We start from the raw sequence: 25,435 nt of genomic DNA, 5'->3' as shown, positions 1-25,435 counted from the left end.
CGTGGATGTCGAATTAGGGGATGAACTGTAAGAGAAGAAAAGAGGACATGTGCTCCTCCCCTAATAAATAAAATGGAATTGACAGCCATAACAAACTTTGTTCATCTGTGTATGATTCTGTTTGATGAACAAACGGATGCATGAATTCAATGTATCTGGAATTAAAATAGGCTATTATTTCAGGGCATAACACACTGAATGTGCAGGATCATTTGCAGAAATTTGTCTTGCACTGCTTCTATACAGAGTTGTTTTAACAGGTAATTATGTGACAGTGTAAGTGCAGTGGCATTGTTCCAAACACCCACTTTTTTATGATCTGTGACAAAAAGAGCTATAAACCCCTTGGCACATTGTACATTCCTTGTTAGATTGGCTTCCTCCTCTTCTCCTACTCCAGAGTTCATTTCTACTGAGTATTGTTTTAATTGCCCATTATGTGATCATTGTTCATGCCTGACAATTGGTGCTTTCTCTACGGGTAGATTAGTTGCACAGCCTGCTCTGATGGTGGGAACCCAGAAGTGGTACTATAAATTAAAACAATGATCTAATTACTGAACACAAAACAGGGTTGGCACCCTATTAACAATATGCAGTTTAGAGTGTTTAGGGCTGCAATAAGCCAATAAATAAAACTTGTTTTCTCCCTTGTGCTGAAAGCAGCCGGTGTAGCAACCAATGGCATTGCTCAGCTTCAGCTCAGTGTTGTGACAAGCCGTTCTGCTGTGCTGTAAGATTTCAGTGCCAACTCCCCCTCCCCATTACCTCAAAGAGCTGCACTTTTTTTACACCAGGTCCTTGGAAGTACCTCCTCCGCTACCTGAAAAACACAGCACTAAAGGGGTTAAAAAAGCTTCTCTGAAATATGCAGGGAGGAAATCAGACTGAATTGGGGAGGAGAATTACTTGTACAGCACACGCCTTGTCAGTAAGTACGGCTCTCAGCTCTTGGATGTAACGAGACAGTCAGAAGGCAGTGGGCAGCCTCACTGGCCACTGATCAAGCCAGCATCCCTTGAGTTGACTCTGGACAGGGAGGCATTGCAATGGCACCAGCAGGCTAATGGTGTCCTGGGATATATGTGACCCTGTTGCTGTGATTCTGCCATCCAACTGTCGTGTTTGCTAGTCACCCAGGGAGCAGGCAAAGGGAGATGCAGTTTGGAAATGAGTGCTGCTAAGCAGGAAACCCAGTGTCAGACGGCCGCACGAATTGTCACTGACCTATGTCGCCAGAAGAGCCTGCCCCAGCTGGACCTGGAAACCTGCAAAGAATTTCTCCTTTTTCCCGACCTGAATGGCCCAGAGCCAGGTACAGTAGCCCCTGTTCCACAGGGAAGGACTTTTATCTCTTTGACTTGCATTCAAATTACAATCTAAGACAAGCTTTCCTCCCCACCCCAATAACGTGAGCCTTATGCCAATGTCCTGTTTATCACTTTATACCAGCCTTTGGTATCCAAAAGCAGGCAGGCGCTGTTTCTTGCAGAGATGTATTGCCAGGGAGTCAGAAGAAACCTGTTGAAAACAAGTTCTCTAAGTAATGCAGAGAGAGGAGGGGAAAAGGAGAGTATGTGATATGAGGAGGGATTCAAATGCTCATGTTGGGGAAATAAACACTCTTTCTGGCATCAAAGCTGCACCATAAGAAACAAAAAGCAAGCAAGCAAGCAAAACACCATGTGACCTTTTTTGCCAAGAATAAAGTAATATTAAAAAAACGAAACAAAATTAGAGTAGGATGGGAAAAAGCAGTAGCTATAGCTCCAGCCTGTTGAAAAAGGAGAAGAAAAGAGTCAAATTTTAAAATGTACATCTCGGGAAAAACATAATAGACTCTCCTGTAATTAAATAAGAAAAAATATCATTTATCCCTTAAACTGAACTCAGAAGAAGGTGTTGTAGCATTGCTTTTTAAAAACTAATTAACACCTGAGTTTTAAACTGTGAGATTGGAGATGAGTTGACTTCCCAAACATGATGGAAAGTTAAAACAATGAAAGGCTTTCTTTTTCTTCCCATGCCAGACTGTTATATTCTTAGCACTGTTGTTTCCCAGATATAGAAACCTTATTAGGATAGCTTTAAAGTTGCATGGAATGACATAGGAGAGCTATATCTATTAAAAGCTATTAGCCATGATAGCTAAAGAATGTTTTAGGCTCTATTTTTCATTCCTGGAGTATTTAGACAAACCATAAAGGCTAATACCTTCTGAGCACACTCTGTTTATGACGTTCCCCGAGGGAATCTAACTACTACTATAATCTGAATCTGTTAACTTCATCTGGAAGAGCTGCCTTCAGTTCTTGAAGCAACATTTTCCTTTGTGTCTTGAAAATTGTATATAAAAGTGATTACTAGTGCCCATTTATCCTATGAAATTTCAGTACCATTTCCAGCTATAGCTGGGAGGATTTAGCCTGTTGAAGTATTTGTTGTCACAGCACTGCCATATAGATCTGAATCAGAATTTCATGTTGGAATTGCCTTTGATGTGCCCTTAGGAAAAAATGGTTTCAAAATCAGCTGTAATAGACTAGAGGGCAACAAGGGTGATTTCATGAACTGCAAATCTTTATGCCACTTTATGGTTTATTCTATTTTTCCTCAACAAATTGGTTCCAGATTTTAACTAGAAGTTGAGTTCCTATGATTCCAGGAATGAAGATTATTTTCTTAGACAGGTGTGCTCACACCTTTTTCAGGCTCCAGGTATTCAGTTTCACTTAAGATTTTACTCTCTAGTGCCAGATTTGTGGTTCACTGATACTGTTTTTTTTCTGCTTCATACTGTGTAAGGTAATAACAAATGTGAATTTGGCATTTAGAACAATCATGCCATGGTATAAAATCAAAGACATTTCTACAACAAGTGTTTTCGGTACAAATTTCCAGACCAAAGTTTTTTTTTAGGAAAACTTCATAAACTTTTTATTCAGAACTGCTCTCCTAAAGCCATCTTCCCAAAAGAATTTCAGGCCAGCTGCTAGATTAGATAGGATAGGACAGATGTGTGATTTCAGCAGGAATAATACAATTGCTGAAGTTGATATTGAATATAGTTTTTGCTGTACAGCAAGCATTCATTCTGTTGTTCCCAGCATATCACAAAGTAGCTTGATTTTGATGAGCCAACCATCAAATGAGTCATGCGTAGTTTAGTGATTTAGTAGTCATTATGAAGTTCATAATTCCCTTTCTAAGAATATCAACCTGCCCTTGAATACTGGTACCTGAGTTTTCCCATGCACTGAGTCTATACCACTTCTATAGTATATTCTGGAGAAGAGTCTTTTATATCCCAAAGAATTATAAACTGAACCAAGATCAATTTGCCTAGATCTGTGTTTCTGCAGAGTATGGAAAGGATATGGAGTCTCAATAAGTTGGAGAGGAGCCAGTTCTGCTATGAAAAAAAATGCTTGTGTCATGTATAATTTATCTGAGAATGAAACTTGTGAAAGCTGGGTGGTATGCAGATCCTGGCATAGGATCTTAAAAATAATTGACTTTCCTTGGAGAAATTTGGAATTTGCATAATGAATTACCTCACATTTTTAGAGTCCAGTTCAGTATCCCTGCTGTATTCGCAGTGGCATCATTGGAGAATGATAAGGTTGCTATACTTTTTTTTCATGCCTGTAAGCTTATGAACTCCTTCCAATAGAATTTGCCTCAACTCCTTGCATTCATTCAAACCTTACCTGAAATGCAGCAATATTCTCTGGTGCCTGGATTGTTGAAAGGTATCATCCAGGGGTGACAGGTTCTGGAGAACCAGTAGCGGAAATTTTGAGTAGTTCAGAGAACAGGTAGCGGAAATTTTGAGTAGTTCGGAGAACCGGCAAACACCACCTCTGGCTGGCCCCAGAGTGGGGAGGGAATGGGGATTTTGCAGTATCCTTCCCCTGGAGTGGGGTGGGAGTGGAGATTTTGCAGTATCCTTCCCCTGCCATGCCCACCAAGCCACATCATGCCCACCAAGCCACACCCACAGAACTGGTAGTAAAAATTTTTGATTTCACCACTGGTATCATCCTAATCTCCAAAGAGACTAATGGCCCAAATATTTTATGTTATATTCATAGATTGAATCAAAGAGACTAAAATATTACATTCTCCATGTTCTGTGTTTCAGCATTCACCCTGCCCAGCAATATATATAAGAATAATACAGTAACTGACTTTAGAATTCAAACACATAACATCACAGGCTTGACAATTGTCGGTAAAAAAGACAAAAAAAGTTTGGATTGTGGATGTGCAGTACCTGGAGACAGCAGAACAGAAGAAAAAGAACTGGAGAAGATAACAAAATACAAAGTCCTGAAAAAAGAAATAGAACAACTGTGGCAAAAGAAAGCAAAGATAGTACAATAGTAATAGGTGCCTTGGGTGCAATCCCAAAACAATTGGAGCACCACTTGAACACGATTGGCATTGACAAATTCACCATTAGTCAATTGCAAAAAGCAGCTTTAATGGGAACAGCTTACATCCTATAATACCATCAAACATCCATATCTGCATATCCTAGATTCTTGAAAAGGACTTGATAGGTGGACGAAAATGCCAAAGCCAGTCTGAACATCTGTCTGACTATGTGATGGACCATAATAAACCCCCACCCCCAGTATTACTGTACATGGCTCACTAAAAAAAATATTTATTTTAAAATTTATTTTTAAGACATCTGACTCCCAAATGGCTCTGGGTGACTTGGAACGCTGAAGGAGATGAGACAGAGTAAGTGTGAGTTGCACAAGATGACATTCTTTAATTGACAGAACCCAAACACACCATTCTGGATTGAACCAATGGGCAGAAGCCACTGGAAATGAGTAGAGTTTGATGATTAATTTAAAACAATAACATTTAAATTATTACTCTCTCATCCATTAAAATTACACTCATCTTCCAATCCTCGATGTATATTCAGCATATAGACTGAATAAAGAAGGAGAAAATGTACAGTTTTGTCTGTACCAAACTTTGCCAACCTAGATCCAGTCTCTTTCACCATGTTCCATCCAAACTGTGGTTTTCTATTTTGTGCATAGCTTTTGAATGAGGACAGTAAGATGTTCTGGGATTTCCATTTTCCTAAGCACATTCCTCAGCTTGATATGGTTGACATTATCAAAGACTTTTCTATAATTAAAGTAGCACAAATTGATTTCTTTTAGCTGTTCTTTGGCATTCTTAATTATCTAGTATACATTAGTGATAACGTTCATCCACCTTTTCCAATATGAGTTTGAATGACTTGGCTAATTGAGAATCTCCATAGACATCTTTTCCTTGTGGGATTCTAATCTGCATTGGTTTATTTTGTTAGTATGTAAAATTAAGGATATTGTACAATAGTTTGCACATTCTGCTGATTTTCCTTTCTTTAATATAAGAAAGGAAAATCAGATTGGCTCTTCCAATCTATTGGCCATTGTAGTACTTTCCAGATTTGTTGCCATAGTCTGGCTGCCACCATTACTGATTCTTCTTCTATTGCTTATTCTTCTATGGATATTCCATCAATTCCAATCTGATAATGACCAGAATGTTGATCTAACTTTATCTTATATTGTAAATGGGAATATTTTGTAATATCTCTATTGTGCAGAATTTCAATAACCTCTTTCAGTCTTTTTTCCTTGGCATAAATACTTGTTCAACATGTTAATTCAAAATTAGAATCTTTTTCTGAGTTTGAAAATCTTTTGAAATACTTTCCTTGTTCTTCCATGTTTGTTTTAATCATTGATGTTTTCACAGGTGTCATTTTAATATTGTACTGATTTTTGTCTCTTCTAACAGCTCTCTGAAATTCTTTATTAAGTTTGCCTATACCTTTGTCTTTCTTGGTCTAGCATTTTCTTCCTTTCTTGGCCAATTTATTAATTTGTTCTGTCATCCAGTTTGCTTTAATCTGGGGTTGTTGGGTTTTTTTTGGTAATATTTTTTTACATTAATTCTTAACAATTTTCTGATTTCATTCCAAGTTATTCTAGTTTCCTGTTAATGAGGTTCAAGAATTCAAAATGATTTGTGATATTCTCTTTGAAAATGGTAGGCATCATGATCATACGATTTGGAACGAGCTCCCCCCGGAGATACGTAGGATCCCGGATCTGCGCACCTTCCGCCGCGCGCTTAAGACTTTTCTATTTTATCAAGCTGGCCTGGCCTAAATCTTCCCCCTTTTTAAATGTGGAAATTTTAAATTTTTAAATTTTAAATTCGTCTTATTTATAGGGGTATGGGTAAGACGTTTTAAATTGGGGAGCCATTTTAGATTTAATTCTGTTTTAAACGTATTTTAATTGTTTATATTGTATGTTTTTTAATTTTGGCTGTTCACCGCCCCGAGTCCTTCGGGAGAGGGGGCGGTATAAAAATCTAATAAATAAATAAATAAATACTGTGGAAACTGGTTGGCTTTGTTCTTCTGCTTTAGATTGAGTTGTCTCACATAGAAATAGTTTGTAATCTGTTCTATAGTCAATCCTTACATCTTTGCTGTTATAGCCAAATTCTTCCACCTCCTTGTACCAATAATTTAATTAATTTGATTTCTGCATATTTCATCAGGTGTATAGATATTGGTTTTGTTGTTCGAATACTTTATTGTTAATGAAAAGACACTCGACTGGCAAAAACTGATGTCATTCTCCTGGTGAATTTTTACTTCCTAGACCATACAGTTCAATTATGGACTGTAGCTATTCCTTCTTAATATTTCCAACCTTGGTATTCCAATCTCTGATCACAAGTAGCACATCTAGGTACATGTTCTGTCAATTGCAGATAGAGCTTCACCCTAAAACTTAGCAGCTCCCTCATCTTCTGCCTCAGTGGTTGGAGTGTAAGTTTCAATAATCATCATATTAAAGACTTCATGATTGTGAAGTCCTATTAATATTATTCAAATAGTTATTGCACTGTACACAAGTAGTCATTGCTGTATCCTTCCTGACAATGAAAGCAAAGCTGTTCCTTCTTTGTTTTTTTAAAATGTTTTTTATTTTCATACTCTTTACTACTCGTGTTCTGAGTAGCAATCCTTATAATCTTCTGAATGAAAGTGTCTAATTCCAGTCTATTTCAATTTGCTGAAGCCTGAGGTATCTAAGTGTAGTAGATTTATTGTACTTTTCACTATGTTGAATTTCCCCATGTTCATGCTGCTTTTATTTCATGTTCCCATGTAATTCCAGCTTTGTAGCTTCAAATTTTCTCTTTCTGCATAGCAACACCAACAACCCCCCCCACAACATCTTTAATCTAGCTGTTCATAAACACCATTATTGCTGTACTCAGAAATATCCTGATTTCTTCCTCAGCAGCACATTGAATGCCATCTGATCAGAGAGTGCCATCATCTGGTATTATATCCTCAGTTCCTTTACATTGTTTATCCCTATGCATTCTCTTGGTAAAACAAAGGAATAGTTTATCACTGCCTTTTCCCTTGCAGTAGAAAATTCAGTTTTTGCCATTGTCACTAAACTTATCATCTTCAGTCAATGTCTTTTTATATTGTTGCTGCCAAGATAGGTGCTTTACCGGGCCACTGGGGTGACCTTCATGGCTTGGGTGACTCTGCTAGGAGTATTGGGATACACTCCCGAAGTATCTCCCAGAACCCTTCCTGCTACAGGTAATCTCGATTTACACCACAATTGAGCTCCACATTTCCCTTTCTAAGCAATGCAGTTGTTAAGTGAGTTGAGCCTCATTTTACAACTTTTTCTTTGCCAGTTCTTTGCCAGAAGCAAATCACAGCAGTTTTTAAATGAATCATGAGGGTGTTAAGCGAATCTGGTCTCTCCCTATTGACATTGCTTATCGGAAGCTGGCTGGGAAGGTTACAAATGATAATCATGGTCACCACATGACAGCATCCAATTTTAGGACCTTTATTAGAGCAGTTGCTAAGTGAGTCTATTCTTTGCAATAGTTTTTTTTTTTTTTGCCAGAAACCAGAAATAAAAACCAGTTTGGGGCCAAAAAAACATTGTTGTAAATTGCAGTCGTGTGACCCTGGGATGCTGCAAAGACCAGCAACTGCGGCTCAGTTGCTGAACACCCAAAAAGCGATCATGTGACTGCAAACCCATATCTTAAGTAGACTGTCAACCCTGAAGTTGACCGAACTGTGGCCATTTTTTTATTTGTAGTTCTCTAGGGAGTTTTCTCTTCTCACTGCTTCAGGGCTGACACAGCCTGGAGCGAAGGGGCCAGGATGGGGGGTGGGGAGATAGCTGGGGTATTGTATTCTAAATAAAATTCTTTCCCCTGGGAATCAAGGATGTTGGTGTGGTGTTCCAGTGGTGGAGACTGTTGTGGCCCGTCAGCGACCTGTGCAGCTAGTAGCTGATTCCGACAGCGAGGAGGCTGGTGTGGTGCTGCACCAGCAGCCTGTGCAGCTGGCAGTCGAGTCAGACAATGAGGAGGCTGGAGAAGATGTAGTGCCAGAGGCGAGGATTCAGCCAGGGCCTTCAGAACCCCCAGAAGCTCCCATAAGTGAAGGGGAAGAAGAGGAGGAACTTCTTCTCGATGCACGAGCACATAGAGCTGTTAAAAGGCAGGAGTGGCTCCTTAGGAGGAGGTCTCCTCGAGAGTAAGGCTTGGAGCTAATTGGCCATTCCCCTAGCCTATTTAAGGAAGGACGATGACTGATACAATTTGCAGGAAACAACTTCGTTCATATTCCTTCGCGTCGATTCCAGAAAACGTTTGATTTGGCTCTTGTTTCTCTCTTATCAGTTTTCCTGCAAATTGCTTCTGGGCATTCTGCCAACCACATTAAGATTACGATTATCTGAAATACTATGCCTCAGAATTGAGGAGTTATTCTTTGGATTCTTGTCGGCTGTTAATGAAGTTAAATTAACAGCCCTTGTTCAGAAAAGACTGATTTAAACTTTTCCTGTGTTCGAACAACTACTAAGAAAGCTCATTAGTAGTCTTTAATTAGTAAACTAAGGTTTGTATGGACTTTGTGTGTGCTGTGTTCTTTGGGGTCTGTAGCTGGGACAGAACAGAGACTGAGGTCATTTAGCAACTGGACTGTATGCTGATTGGACCATGTGACTCTGGGGGAAGTGACAAAGTTTTACTTTTAATTGGGTGAAAAACCGGGGAGCACTTAGAACCAGGATCATGCCAATTTGATATGTCCCAATAAAATGTTCTTTGAGGAATTTGACTGCCTCGGAGTTCTTATTATGTGGGATGTGTTACTTGAAACCTTGACATGGCCCTGAGGAGGACCATTGTAACTTTGAACAGTTGCTAAGTGTGTAATGGTTACTACCTTATAATATCAGGCTGTTTACAAAAAATAAAATGAAGTTCTATGCTATGTTGAAATATTTTTTTCTAGCTGGACTACAAATAAAATTCCTTCCCCCCAATTATTCCTTTATTAGTTGTTTATAGAATGTCAATTGAGGTGGGACTTTCATAGTTCAAATATTAACCTACTATTAATATATTGTATATTAATTTTTAAAAAGTTACTAAAATGTTCACTGTACGTTTAGTAATACATACCTTGGAAATTATTTGTAAAAAGTATCTAAATTCATATTCCATAAAGATGTCTGTTAGTTATCCCCAAACATAGAAAGCTGGGATTCAATAAAGAATTATAACTTCTGATTTCCTAGCATTACTTTCCATTAGTCCTTAACAAAGAAACAAACTAAAAAAATATCTACAATATATAGTTCCTGCCTTACCAAATGTTCTGATGCATGTTCTACAGAGAAAGAAAACCTTTGCATCCTTTTGAACAGAAGTGAAAATACACTTGAGTCTCCAGAGGCCAATGAACTAAAAAGGTGGATACATACAGTTGGATAATTCGGCTAGCCTATTTTCTTCTTTCCAGTTGCTGATAATTTGCCCCCAGGCTAAGAAGAACACAGGTAGACTCCCACAGGTGAATATTGATGATCTTAGAATGCCTGGCTGCACAACTGAACCAGCAGGGCAGAATGAGAATATTTGTATAATGAGCCAAATGCAATCAATGGAAATTTCTTGGCACCTTTGCTATGATAATAAGAAGCTTCCTTCCATGAAGGTCTAACGCTTTCCTATGTTATCTGAGCCCGCACATCACATATCTCCCGCCAGCAATTTGCCATGTAGAACAGCTAGGAGGCATTCAGTCATAAGTTTGCATTGACTGCCAACATAATAAAGCAGAGTGTGAAACAAACTAGAGCAAAGCAAGTCAGAAAGTTTGAAATATGGTAAAATGTTCTGGATGAGAAAGGACCAAAACTCGGATTAAATGACTGAAGCTTGGTCTCAGGTCCCTGGAAGGGGCGGTATGGATCTAAGGTTGTGATGGTGAAAGTGTGGTTGTTAAATGGCACTCTCCTCATCCTGCTCCCTGTTGTATCAAATTGCTGTTTTCAATAGGCAATCTTATTTTCAAAAAGAAGTACTGTACTACAAATTTGACAAAATATAGTGTTTTTTTAAAAAAATGCAAATAACATTTGGTGCAGCACTAAAAATTGTGATATGACTCTAGCCACCTTTCTGCTTCTACTAAAACAAATTTGAGATATTTCTCTCTCATTATCTCATTTTCTTTTTTTTAATATGAAAGTTCTTTCATTGTCAAATAATTTGGAGAAAACTAATCTCAAAATCAATATTTAATTATGACTTTTCTATTTAAATAAAGATTTCTAAAACATAATTTGCAAATTTAAAGCCAGGGCACTTGTAATATTTGGAGAAGTGCAAAATTAGGAGAGTAGCCAAATTCTATAATTCACACATTAATAAGAAATCAATTCATTCTATGCCAATGTTCACAAAGATTGAATTCTTTAGTCATCCATACTCAATTATTGGGTTTGTCTAACCATTTTCACTCTTTTAGTTTTATCGATTGATTTTATCCATTAAAAATTATTGCCTATTCACCACCTCTATTTTCTTAGATTATTCATTTTAAAAAAATATTTATTAATGCTAAGTTTTTGGTTGTGTGCATTTCTATACAGTATGTGTTAAATATATTACAAAACATAAGTGAAAGAGCATGTATAGATTTATAAATTTACAGCTATAGGACCAGATTGTCCAATATTAAGATGATATCAGAGTTGCAAACCAACAGAAGCAAACTGCAACTGCAATCAGTTACAATATAGATGAGCTATAGAAATGCTAGTATTACAAGCCCAAAGGTGCTTTTGCAAGAGGCAATGGGACTTTCCAGTTGCCTCTTGGAAAAAGCACCTTTGGGACAACCATGACCCAGATGACTGAGAATCTCTATAGACATTTAATATTAGAAGCCCTATAGCAGGGATGGCTAACCTTTTTGCTGTCATGTGCCAAGAGCGGGGAGAGTGTGTGTGGGGGGGTTGCGTGCACGCATGCCCACACCCATAATTTAATGCGCCCCTCCCCCTGCACACGTATGCATGACCCCCCATACTCCCCCCGCTTTTGGCACGCGATGGCATGGTGGGCCATTTTTCGTTCTCTCCAGGCTCCAGAGGCTTTCTTGGAGCATGAGGAGGGCAAAAACGGCTCCCCCCCCGAGGCCCTCCGGAGGCTGGAAACAGCCAGTTTCCTGTCTTCTGATGGGCCTGGAAGGCCCAAAAATCAGCTGGTCAGAGGTAGTGCAACGCTCACATGCCCACAGATATGGCTCTGCGTGTCACCTGTGGCACCCATGCTATAGGTTTGCCATCACGGCCCTATAGAATACATAGCATAGTTAGGTCAGGAGAAATTGGTGGATGCAGGATTATGAGCAGGCAAATCTAGGCCATAAACAGACAAAAAAAAAAGGTGGGGGGAAGAGGACTGAACAGAAAATTAATGAGACTGTGATTGATGCCACTCCCCCTTTTTTACCTATGTTGCATAATCATTATGACCATCAATTCTATCCACCTCCCTGGCAGACAGCTCCCTGACTGAACAGCTTTCAGGGGTGTTACCTGATGTCAAATCAAAGGTGGGGGAAAATACAAAAAGACTGCTTCAGTATAAGTATTCAACAGCTTAATAGACTTTGAGTATTTTCTTCTAGCAGAGATGCTCTACCTGAGGCCCCAAAACTGCACACAGCCCTTCCAAGCCTTGGCCTTGGTTCCTAGAGCTTCTCCAAATGTTGCTGACAAATAGCACATGGCAAATAATTGTTGTAACTCTCCTTAATTCCTTAAATTCACATTCAATTTGATTCAATTTGAATGTTGATCAGGGACCATTCATTTCTTTGTTTCTCTTGCCCCCCCCCCCCCCCTTAGATATGGGAAGACAACATTCAAATGCCAAGTGCGACCCTCAAGCTGAAAAGGTGAGAAAACCACTGGAGAGGTTTCTTCTTGAGGGTCTTCAAAATGTGAAGATGGCTACTGTGACTGTGTGATCAAAGTCCCACCCCTTTTTTACATGTGTCATACATGGAACACTAAATAAAGGTGGGGCTTTGCTGATGCACTTTTAGCCATCATCTTGAGTCCCCCCTCCTTGCTAACCCTGTTCTAAGAGGTTTGGGCAAGGTGAGAGAAAGTGAGAAGCTAGAGGATGAAATGGTGCCCAGAGATCAAACACCTCAAACTGTGGTTACTTGAATCATTCCATTCAAGGAAAAGATAAGAGGGAGAATATGTTAAAATGCCTTTGCTGCAATGCAGGTGAAGAAATTCAGCCTCCTGTTTGTTAAAACACAAAAAGCAAAGGGCATCTATTGGGGTTTAGCTCAGCAAGAAATGCTGAGCTAAATCCATGCTGCTGTGTTGTGGCACCCACTGACATATAATCGGAGAGACCAAAAACACTAGGAAATATCGAGCATGGATTGCCAAGATGCCTCTTTCAGGAATAACAAGACACCTCCGATGTCAGGCTGCCAAAAAGACAAATGAGGGATGCATCCTGGTGATCTGTTATCAGCACGGTGTGCTTAATTATGCCGTTTAATGGACACATCAGTATTTACTGAGGTTAGATGATATTTTTTCATTCATGTAGGGAAAAGTGTAATCAGAACAGATGCTTATTCATCTTTGGACTCTTTCTAAGTGTAATGTAATATTAAAATAACTGATTTTCTAAAAAGCGTACACTTTTTTCTTTGCTTTTCAAAGCATACCAGCTACTGGCAGATCAGAAGGAATTCTTGTAACAGTATTCAAGAATACTGTTAATAATATTAACATCTCCTATTATTTTTATATAATAAATTTACTAGCACTATTACTATCTATATCTATCTATCTATCTATCTATCTATCTATCTATCTATCTATCTATCTATCTATCTATCTATCTATCTATCTATCTATCTATCTATCCCCTTAAGACCCTTCTGTTTCAGCAAGCCGGACTGGCCTAGTATGAATTTTTAAAATTATGTATGTTTTAATTTGCGGCTAAATTTTATATTCGATTTTAATTGGTTTTAAATTTTATAAATCTATGTGTTTTAATATGGCTGTACACTGCCCTGAGTCCTTTGGGAGAAGGGCGGTATAGAAATCTAATAAACTCTAAACTCTAAACTCTATCTATCTATTCTGGTTTTCCCATAAAATCATTACACAAACATAAGCCAATCCAGGTCACATAAATCTGATAGCATAAAACCTAAATATAAATATATACATATAACCAGAATAAATAGCATCTGAAATATCTAAGCATCCCTACTGCTTTTCCCACCATCCAATCTTCATGCAAAGCAGCATTCAAATATTCCCATTTTACAGATGAAAGGATAGAAAACTTATTATTAGATCCATGGCTGAAAAATAATGGTTTGAGTGTAATATCCTTCCCTTCGCTCATTTTCTTTTTATGAGCTGACAATGCTATTAGACAAGTTTTAAGGCAGTCATGATCTCTTACCTGCACATTTAAAAAAAATCAATTTGCAGTGTATTCCTGCTTTATTGAACAATTGTGCAGCTTACAATTTGCAGTGGAAATTGTAGCTGTTGGGCTTGTTTAAGTTCACACATAGCAATTTGTCAGTAATGCAGATAATAGTCTGTTTGTGAGTAAAATGAGTCTGACTTCTCTATGTCATGGAATCTTGCAAAGTTTCCAGCCAATGATAAACTTTGGACTGTAAGTTGTTTTCTTTTGCGGTTAATGCTCTATTAAAGCCGTGACATCTGCCAGGTCTCTGCCTAATGGGCTATGATTGACTCCATCTCTAATAACAATAGGTATTGGGCCATTTCACTCCCGGAGTTTGATATATTTGGGGGAAATCTATTAACCAAGGGATAAATCAAAAAGGATCTTCAGTTTCTGAATATATTGATCTATCTGTTTCAGGAATTTGTAAGCCTCATCAGACCCATCACAGCAATTTAAAGTGCTGACCTGGTCTTTCTGAATAAAGAATAAATTGAGCAGGAGGTATCAGTCCACGTGGATAAATTTTAACATTATTGTATTTTTGGATTTTCCGAGGCTGTGATATAGAGCAGGATTCACCAACCTTTCGGACCTCAGGGACCACTAAATTCATAATTTTAAATCCCGCGGACCACTAATATGTTCTGCCTAATGACCAGCTGGGTGGGTATGGGAAGGTGGTCATGGGATTGGAAAGGCGTGGCCAACTTGACATCACTCACATCAAGGGGTGCCTCACTGGCCTCTATTCACCCCTCCCCTCCCAGCCATTCCTCACCTGCCCGCCCGGGCTCCTTAGGCCCCAACAGGAAACAGTTGTTGGAGCTATGCAGCCACCATGAGAAAGAGTTGGCCAAACAGCTGGATCAGTTCAAATTGGATCTGACCGAGAAGGAGGCTCAGCAGAAGCACCTCACTGAGGACTAGGAGCATAGGCTTTTCAATCTGTGGGACTGCAAGGCCAGGTACCGGTGCCTGGAGGCTCAGCAGGTTGAGATGGTCAGCCAGTTCCAGGCCATGACGCAGTCCCACTGGAACAAGGTCCTCCGGCTCTTCGCCCAAAGCCCCAAGTCAGAATTTCTGCCCCTCTCCGACCAACACAAAAAGACCTCAAAGGGGAGAATCTCTGCAGCAACACAAATGTTCATTGCACGTATCCATCCCAGGGGCTTAGTTTGAGAACCCCTGTTTGAGAACCCCTGATTTAGTGCAATATAAAAAATGCAAATAATTTTTCTGCGGATCACCAAAATTTTCTCGCAGACCACCAGTGGTCCATGATATAGAGTATGCATTGAATTACTGGGGCACAAATTTGAGAGGAGGATGCAATGGAGTTTACTTTATGGAATATGTTTAGAACCTGGCAATGTAAAAAATCAGAATAAAACAAAAAATGCCCCAGTAATCCAGACCTTCTAGGTTATTTCTAGCTTCACCTGAAATATAAAACTGCTATGAAAACCCTATTATATAAACCAGGGGTATCAAACTTAATTTCATTGAGGGCTGCATCAGGGCTGTGGTTGAATTTGGGGGGCCGGGTGGGTGTGGCCAACTGGGTGGGCGTGACCAACTGGGTGTGCGTGGCCAGCTTGATGCCAATCACTGGTCATGGCCGACTGGATGGGCGTGGCCAGCTTGATGCCACTACCCAAACTGCTAGCGTGTTTCCTCTTCGCACTGAGTAGACCAAGCCGAAGCCACACTGGCCCTATGTTTTCTCTTCGCATTGGGTAGACTGGGTCAAAGCGACGCGGGTCAGTCCCTTACATTTTACAGGATGGCCCCATGGGCTGGATCTGGCCCGCAGGCCTTGTGTTTGATACCCCTGGTCTAAGCAGTCAGAGCAATGCAAAGTTTTATAAAAATACATGTCTAAGAGTGTAATAAAGATTTGATTTGTGTGATTTTTTTAAACTAGATTTAAAAAATACAAAATAGATGTATAATGCTATGAAAATTGCTACTGCAGATCCCATTTGATTTGCCTATACTTTGTTTGTGGCAGTATTTTTAGTGGATTCTACAGCAGCAACATTTCGATTAGGTACTGTATGCACCAAGCTGTTGCTAGCTATTCTAAGCAGATAATTAAATCCATTAGCAAATTAAGGTATTTAGTGGAAGAAAGTTATTGATACAAACATTTCAGCAAGTCTGTAACAGAAGGGATTAGCTCCTTGACTAATGCAAAAGCTGTATTTCAAAAACTACTTAAGATAATGTGGCACCAATTACTAGTTCAGAATAATGGTCTGTACCTGTAAAAAAAGCTGTAAGCTTGCATTCCGATACCCTGTGTTATACCATCATGTTGATATAGTTCTAAATAATCTTCAAATCTGTGTGACTATTTTGTTTCCTAATCAAGCCCTAGAGAATGCCTTTCTGCAGAAAGAGAAGGGTATGTCTAAAGACCAATTACTTGCTAGAAAGGAATTCAGAAAGCTACTATTTTCATAGTTGTTCAGATAACTATTGTTGCAATATTTTCAGGATCAGACTCAATAATGATAATAAGAGTTAGAGGTTTAAATATATTTCTCTTTAATTATAACAGGCATTCTATATTCACTGAATATTCACAGATAGAAGCAAGGAAAATGGTGAAGGTGGCTCCTTATATATACAAGGGGTGGAGCCAAGAATGGGAGTGGTGAATTATGAATACATTAGGAACCAAAGAATAAGTTAACCCCCGATGTCCCATATATACATTATTTACACATTAGGGAATAAGGCATTTACATCTCACAAATCCCCCTCTAAATGCCGGTTCGCTATACAACACCAATTACATTCAGATTCAGGACAATATAAGACATATAATTTTGATGTTAAATATTTGTGCTGTTTAGAAGGTAAAGGCTTCGTCAATATGTCAGCTAATTGTTCAGAGGTATCACAATGCACTGCTTTGATAAATCCATCTTGAGACAATTGTCTCACATGCTTAAATTTTATATCTATATGCCTGGACCTTTGTCCAATGGCATCGGATCTGGATATTTCAATGGCTGCTTTATTATCTTCATGCATAACAAAAGGCAAAGCAGGTTTTTTCCAAACATCTGAAATCAAATCATTAAACCATACAAGGTTATTTGCAGCTTTGGACAAACAAACATATTCCGCTTCTGTGGTCGAAGTGGCTACCAGTTCTTGTTTACCAGTGTACCAGTAAACTGGACAGTCATTTAATAGAAAAATATAACCAGAAGTGCTCTTTCTGCATGATATATCTCCAGCCCAATCCGCATCTGCGTAACATGTAAGTTTTGGTTCTTTATCATTACTAGGTTCTAATACTAAGCAAAAGTCTAATGTACTTTTCAGATATCTTAGAATTCTTTTGATTGCTTCCCAATGATACATTGTTGGTTTGCTAACATATCTTGACAATAAGTTGAGTGGTAATGCAATATCTGGCCTGGTCCAATTAGATATATAAAGAAGTGAACCTATGACTGATCTATAAAATGTATTATCCTTGAATTCAGGGGAAGATTCATCAGTGTTTCTAAGGAAATCAGTTTGCATAGGAGTGTCACAGGGTTTGGCATTGTTTAAATTGCATTTGTTCAAAAGTTCAATGATTTTATCTTTCTGAGTAAGTTTGAATCCCCTTCTAGTTTTGTTAATTTGTACACCAAGGTATTTGTTTACTTTACCTAGAGATTTCAACGAGAAATGTTCGTTTAGCTTATTTACAAAGGTTTCTCTTCTCTCCTTGTGTTTTCCTATATATAAAATATCATCTACATAAATTAACACAAATTCAATGTGATCATCACTCTTTTTTACAAAGAAACAGTTATCAGCAGTGGTAGCGTTGAAATCCATGGTCTTAAGTACTTTTACCAAGCAATCGTACCATCTTTTGCCAGATTGCTTTAATCCGTATAGACTCTTGTTCAATAGCCAAATTTCATTCTTATTAGTGTATTGACTGTGTGGTGCTCTTACATATATTTCCTTATCTAGTTTTGCGTGTAAATACGCAGTCTGTATGTCATATTGAAATACATCAAGATTGAGTGCAGATGCTACTACTAGAGCTGTTTTAACACTCTCTGTTCTCACTGTGGGGGAGTATGTGTCAGTGTAGTCCTCTGGATATTTTTGTGCATAACCTTGTGCAACCAATCTAGCTTTGTATAGAGTATTGCCTCCTTCTAGATTCTTAATTTTATAAATCCACCTGGTACCTATAATCGTTTTATCTTTAGGTGCAATCGCAGGTGTAAACACATTTAATCCTTGCAAACTTTCCATCTCTTTTTTCATAGCTAGTTCCCATTTTTCCTTTTCTTCACGAGGGAGTTTTAATACTTCCTCATATGTATTAGGTGTCATTTGTTCACCATCCATATGCATTATGTAATCTCTGTATTTATTTGGTACTTGATTTCTATTGTTTCTAATAGCTCTTTCGGGTTTGCTATGGTTATCATGCAAATATCTTGCTTCCTTTTTTGTTAATGTGTCTGTCTTTATTTTGTGCTGACTATTTGTCCAAGTTTTGGTTTTGTTTTTATTTTTGTTGATATTTTGATTTTCTATTGTCCCTTCCTCACAAGATTTTGTATCTTTGCATTTATTTGGAAATATTTCATTAAGATGTAATTTAGACCAATTGGCCTGTTCATGGAACACAGCTGTTCTGGAGACTATAAATTTGTTATTATTATCAATGAATCTGTACCCTTTGGTGCCAGTTTCATATCCCATAAATCTTAATCTTCTGGATACGTTTTCTCCCTTTCTCCTCAACTGCTTAGGTATGTGTACGTCTGCAGTGACTCCAAATATGTGCATGTGTGCTAATTTGGGTTTCCTATTATACATCACCTCATATGGTGTTTTATTCACAATACTGGACCAGGTTCTATTTTGAGTGTAATTTGAATAATGTAAGGCCTCTGACCAAAATTGTTTGCCTAAACCAGCATCCTCTAATGTGCACCTAATCATGGTTTGTAGTGTGGAATTCTTTCTCTCTACAATCCCGTTTTGGAACGCAGAAAATGGACTAGACGTGAAATGTAGCATTCCTCTATCCTTTAACCATTGGGAGAATTCTTTAGACATGAATTCACATCCCCTATCTGTCATAATTTGTTTTATTCTGATATTATGTTGTGTTTCTATGCGTTTGTAGAATTCCTTAAATTTCTGAAAGGTTTCATCCTTGTGTTTTAATGTGTAAACAAAACCATAGCGACTGTAATCGTCTACTATTGTTAGGAAGTAACGTTTTCTATAAGTGATTGATGGAGTTAATGGACCAACTAGGTCCATATGTACTAAGTCAAAAATTTTGTTAGTTGATCTGTTGGATTTTTTTGGTCTGGGACTAGTTTTTAGTTTAGTGGATTTACATACTGAGCATTCCAAATAATTTTCACAATTTTTTATTTTGACACCTTCTGCGTGTTCAGTCATTTTTTGTACTACAGGAAAACTTGCATGTCCTAACTTCCTATGCAAGATGTGAGCACACTCATCATGAATTGGTTTACCTATTCTTGGTTTCTTCTCATTGTGTGTATTTGCGTGATCATGAGATATTTTACATTCATCAATGTCACTGTTACTAACGTTTTCATCATCTGCCTCAATACAATCTTCCATATTTGAATCAATGTTATGTAACCATCTTTCTTTTGTTATTAGATAGGGTAGGCCTCCTTTAATCATCACAGTGCCTACATTTGTTTTGTCCTTCTCTAAAGTTGCTTTCCCCTTTGAGAAAACTATATTGATGTCAGAATCTCTGCTTAGTTTTATGGCACTTAGTATGTTATGAGGTATTTCTGGAATTAACAATACCCCCTCTATTTTTCCTAGGCCAGGCAAGGTCACATTTCCTCTGCCTAATACTTGAACCTTTTCTTGATTAGCTACCTTTATTACAAATTTATCTTCTGTAAATGAAGACAATATATTTTTGTTATTAGTGGTGTGGTTGGTTGCCCCAGAATCAATAAGCCAATTATTGTTCTCATTTTGTTGTGTTTTAGTGCTGTCTTGTTTATTTAGTCCATTCAGTGAACCAGATTTTCTCTCTTTTGAATTTTCTCTACCCCCTCTACTATCTCTGTAATTTGGTGGGCTTCTATATTTATGTCTATCTGTGGAAGACTGTCTATAATTGTATTTGCTCCTATACTCTGACCTATGTCTCTCCTTTGAGATTTTGGGACAGTCTCTTCTATTGTGTTCCCTGGACCCACAATTATGGCATTTAAAAGCTTCATTGTATTTTTCCTGGAAAGCTACCTTCCTAAAAGATTTGTGTTCTGTGTGATTGCTGGAACGATTTTTTCTTGAATTGTCTTCTGCTATCAATTTGTTAGATAGACTTTCTATGGATAAATATCCTAGATTGATGGTGTCTAAGTGTGACATAAAACTATCCCATGATGAATCAAGTGAATTGATAATAACACTTTTCATTGTTTGATCTGAAATCACTTCCCCCCTCAAATGCAGCTCAGCTCTTATTTTGTTTAGAGATATCAAATGCTCACTTATGGAAACCCCTGGTTTTACTCTGGAAGAAAAGAAATCCTTAGACATTCTTGTAGTGGTAGCTACACTATCGCTGTGAAACAGATTAAACATGCATTGAATTATTTCTGAAACAGTTAGGTTTGGTTTGATGCTATGATACATTGCAGGAGACACGCTAGATATTATTAAGAAAAATGCTCTATGATGTAAACAATCTATTTTTAAAGTCCAAGGTCTTCTTGGAGGACTAGTGATAAAGAATAGTAAATTTTCTTTCATAAAGACAACCTGGAGCTGTTGATACCATTCTTGCAAATTAATGCCATCAACTCTAAGTTTTGGGAAGTCACTGGGTAAGTTTCCCACATTATTTTGTCCATTACTTACAACCTGAGGTAGTCCGTGGTCTCGCAAGTGCAGGAAATTGCAAAACGGCATGGGGATGCTCGCAACGAGTCTGCGCGGTTCTCTGGCCAGTTCAAGTCTTTCCGGACCGTCTACGTAGTTTCGCACATGCGCGTTGCTCATTTCTTCTTTGGCGTCGTCGTGGAAGGTTCTCTCCATTGCAGCTCGCTCGCTCTGCTCCTCTTCAGACGAGTCGGTTTCTGGCTCGGTTTTAGGAGTTTTGATGGCGGCGACTGCTCTTTTCTTTCTTTTGTGTGCGTTGGTACTTGATCAGGTCTGCGGTGTAGGGCGGAATCGACATGGCTCTCTGGGCTCGGGCGTCGTCGCTCTCGAAGTCAGGATGGGAGCGTGTAGGTCTTGAGGTATCGGCTTGTTCTCTAGCTTCTTCGTTGTCGCTTTGGAAATTTTTAATTTTGGCCCAAATGCAGCAAAAAGCGTCTTCATTGCTGACTTTACTTGGGATTTCGTTAAGTCGTCTTCGCTTTCTGATTCTGGTTCTTCTGAAGAGTTTGAATCTTCCTTTTCACTTTCGTTGTCTGATAACGTTTTTCGCGCCAGGAATTTTGAACTGAGCATTTTGATTGGCTCTGCTTCGCTCACTTTTGAGGCTTGTTGGAACCAAGATGGCTGCCATTCAAAATTTCGCGCGGGATCACATCTTTTCTTTTTCATAACGACTTTCTCTGTAGTCATATCACTCACAGTTTTTTGGTCTTTGGGTTTCTCTTTAGCAATGTTTTTCTCTCTCGCTGCTCCGCTGTTTTTCAGCATTTCTTGGAGATTCGCGATGAGGCTTTCATCATTCTTCTGGCTTTTTAATAGTTTTAATATCTCTGACCTGAGTTCGTTATTTTCTATTTCGATTTCCTCCTGGTCATTATTTTCATTTATTAGTTCTTCTTCTTCAGTGGTATATTCTTCGGATTCTCTCGAAATCGCGTTTGTGGATTCGTTGATTATTTCTTGTTCAGTTTCTATTTCTTTGCTGTAGGCCCTGTTGTTGAGCCTATCTTTCTTAGACATCTTTAAGTATTTATTGAGTCAATTAACCATCCTCTGCTACCAGCTTGTTGCAATATTTTCAGGATCAGACTCAATAATGATAATAAGAGTTAGAGGTTTAAATATATTTCTCTTTAATTATAACAGGCATTCTATATTCACTGAATATTCACAGATAGAAGCAAGGAAAATGGTGAAGGTGGCTCCTTATATATACAAGGGGTGGAGCCAAGAATGGGAGTGGTGAATTATGAATACATTAGGAACCAAAGAATAAGTTAACCCCCGATGTCCCATATATACATTATTTACACATTAGGGAATAAGGCATTTACATCTCACAACTATGATATTTAAGTTAGTAAGAAAAACAAAGAAACTCAAACCAAAGAAGAATGGATGTGCAACTCGTTACAGCTTAAATCTGAATAATTATAACTTCTCTGAGTATCTCTCATCTATCTCTCATCTATCTATCTATCTATCTATCTATCTATCTATCATCTATCATCTATCATCTATCTATCATCTATCATCTATCATCTATCATCTATCTCTGTTGTGACTCGCCAGCTGCCAGCAGAGCTGGTGGCAGACTTGGATGAGGAGGAGGTTGGGGAAGAAATTGGGCCAGTCCTGGAGTCTGGGGAAGGCTCTGATGGATGCTCTGAGTCAGAAGCAGAGATAGAGCCAGGGCAGTCTGACATTTCCCAGCTGCCTTCAGAGTTGGAGATAACTGGGGAGGACGAACAGCTGGTGCCTGTTCCAGAGCTGTTAGGAGAGGAGAACAACTGAGGACAAGGAGCTTTCTTGGGAAGAAAGACACACATGGATGCTGAATGGCCCCTCCCTGGCTGGGGAATAAATAGGAGGAATCGGGAGGGGTGGTTACAGGAGGCAACTGTTCAGATTTCTTTCAGAAGTTTTGCTTATCATGGTTTGTGCCTCAGAGATTAATTTACAGCTTTGCGACTGGAAGCTTCTGGCCTGACAAGTATTCCAAGGAACTGATAAGGTCTGTTTCTGCAATTAACCCTTTGAAGGATTATTGCCTGGACTTTTCAGTGTGTGAATGCCAGTAATTCACAGGAGCTAAATAAAGACGGGTTTTTCGGCACAAGGAGTCGGTTCTGCTAAGGCTGGGCCAGAACACTATCATCATGGAAAGAAATGTAAACTTATGCTTATCCAACAAAACCAATTTCTTATAAAATGCAGTATGGCAGAAATGACATTACTTATCAGTTACATCTTCCTTCAAACTAAAAATGAAAAAGCTTGATATGTATGATAGTGGTTAGGAACAATTCTCTAGGGATAGCTGCTGAATATTCAGTAGAAAGCTGTAGCTGTTGGAAGACACAGCCAATTCTGGAATCAGATACAAATGATTCTGCTATGGTATTTTGTCCTGTGACAGAGATTTAAGGAATTTATGGTTTTATACATGTAATTCTAAGAATTTTCAAAAGTGAATTAATTGTAATTTTAAAATATCATCATGAATTGTGGTTTTTAATACATGTAATACATTCTACCATGCTTTAGAACAGATTTCAGCAAGGTGGAATGAAAAAATACAAATAAATATTGACAGAGCCTGTCAGGTAAGCAAATGTAGGCATTTTGCAGGTTTAAATAGTTAAAAATCTCAATTAATGCTTCCTTTTGCCATTTATTTTCTGGATACAGTGCTCTATTGTGGAGAACATTGCAGGCATTTAAAATATTGGCTACTTTGATGTAAAGATACATAAGTGCAGTTTTTCCTGATCTACTGCTCTCCAGATGTGTTGAACCTCAACTGTCATAATCTCTCAGCTATTCTTCACATACAACAAAGGTGTAATATTTGGAACTCTCCTTGTCCTGCCTATGTTTCACTAGTTAGTTGAAGACCCTTTAAAAAGCCAGCCTGCTTTATTTTGAATGTCATAAATTGCATGTAGTTTCAGCAAGGTATGAGAATGGTTTCCTGGGGCATTTGCAACTGTTGTGATGGGAAATATTGGTTGGTCAGCATATTGGTTCCTATGTTTCAATTACTTCCCTAATTTTAGTCCAAATAAGAACTATTTCATCCTTGGAGGTTTAAATATGCATAATTGAGCCTATTGTAGTGTGTTTTATTCATAGAGTGGCCATTTAGCTTTTAGGGCTTTCTCTGAGGGCCAAAGTGCACCGTGAATTTATAGACAGCTGCTACACTGACAATAATTGTCTATTGATTTCACATTTTATTGCTGAGTGTCCCTGCAATGTAGGTGTCTTGTATAAAAGTAGACTCACTATAAGTAAGTTCATATCTCTTAAGTAGCGAGCACTTCAGTGTGTGCTTAGCATTTAGCCCAGGGGTCTGCAACCTTAAACACTCAAAGAGCCATTTGGACCCATTTCCCACAGAAAAGAAAACACCGGTTAGAAAGAGAGGAAGTGGGAAGGAGTGCGGGAAAGGAAGGGGAAGGAGAGAAAAGGAAGGAGAGGAGGAAAGAAGAAAGTTGAAAAGAATAGAAGAAGGGAGGGAAGGGTAAGAGGGAAGAAGGAGAGGAATGGTTGTTGTGGAAGAAGGGAGATATGGAATGGTAGAAGAGCAACTCCAAATATATTTTAGTTTTAGGATGAAGAATGAACCAATATGGAAACCAAAAAATAATATGTGTGATAAGAATGGTTAAAGAGATTGTACATTTATATATGTTTTATGAAAAATAAAAATAAATTTTTTTTATATATATGTAGGGATGCCCTACGCAAAGTTACCCATGCACTAGTCACCTCCCGTATTGACTACTGTAACGCTCTCTACATGGAGCTGCCCTTGAGGACCACTCAGAGGCTTCAGCTGGTGCAAAATACGACCATGCGGGTTGTGATGGGACAATCCCGATACTCCCATGTAACATCCCTCCTGGGCGACCTGCATTGGTTACCGGTTGCCCTCCGGGTGAGATTCAAGGTGCTGGTGATGACCTATAAAGCCCTACATGGCTTAGGCCCAGGATATTTGGCGGACCACCTGCAGACAGCAACAACATCCCATCGCCCGGTTCACGCCCATAGGGAGGGCCTGCTCAGGGTGCCGTCAGCGAGACAATGTCAGCTGGCGGCCCCCAGGGGTAGAGCCTTCTCTGTGGGCATGCCCACCTTCTGGAATCAACTTCCCTTGGGGCTTCAGCTGGCCCCTGACTTTCGCACCTTTTGCCGCGAATTAAAAACTTGGTTATTCGAGTCCCCCAGCCTGGAGTGATGGGGTTTTTTATGGGTTTTTAATTGTATCCAATTTAATTAGGCATTTTAACTTGCATTATGGATTGTGGTTTTATTGTTGTGAGCCGCCCTGAGTCTGTTGGAGAAACACCGAGAGCCACAAAACCCTTCCCGTGCCTGACTATTTCTTGAGCTGCCACAAAACTAGCATATGTAGTTGAATTAAACATTCTGTTTTCTTCTGAAACTTTTCTTTTCTTGGATTTTTCGATGGGGGTCGAAAAACTCAATAAATTGTGTGCTGGCTGGTGTCACACATTGGCGGTTGTGACGCATATTTTGAGTGACAGGGAGCCGCAGCAGAGGGGTGAAAGAGCCACAT

General features: G+C 38.8%; 1 protein-coding gene across 1 annotated transcript in view; it reads left to right on the top strand.

Moving 5' to 3' along the window:
- The first annotated feature begins 1,170 nt into the window (after positions 1–1,170).
- The window catches only part of SYT6 (synaptotagmin 6), a 172,849-nt gene continuing 148,584 nt past the window's right edge, over positions 1,171–25,435 (top strand). The window contains exon 1 of the mRNA XM_070939858.1: positions 1,171–1,315. Coding sequence (XP_070795959.1) covers positions 1,171–1,315 — 145 coding nt within the window. The remainder of the gene's footprint in view (positions 1,316–25,435) is intronic.

Source organism: Pituophis catenifer, unplaced genomic scaffold (assembly GCF_029215685.1).
Source record: "Pituophis catenifer annectens isolate HBS135680 unplaced genomic scaffold, rPitCat1.0.hap2 SCAF_3, whole genome shotgun sequence".
In the NCBI taxonomy this organism is placed as follows: Eukaryota; Metazoa; Chordata; class Lepidosauria; order Squamata; family Colubridae; genus Pituophis; species Pituophis catenifer.
Note: the sequence above shows the minus strand (reverse complement) of the source record. Positions and strands in the feature narration are given on the sequence as shown.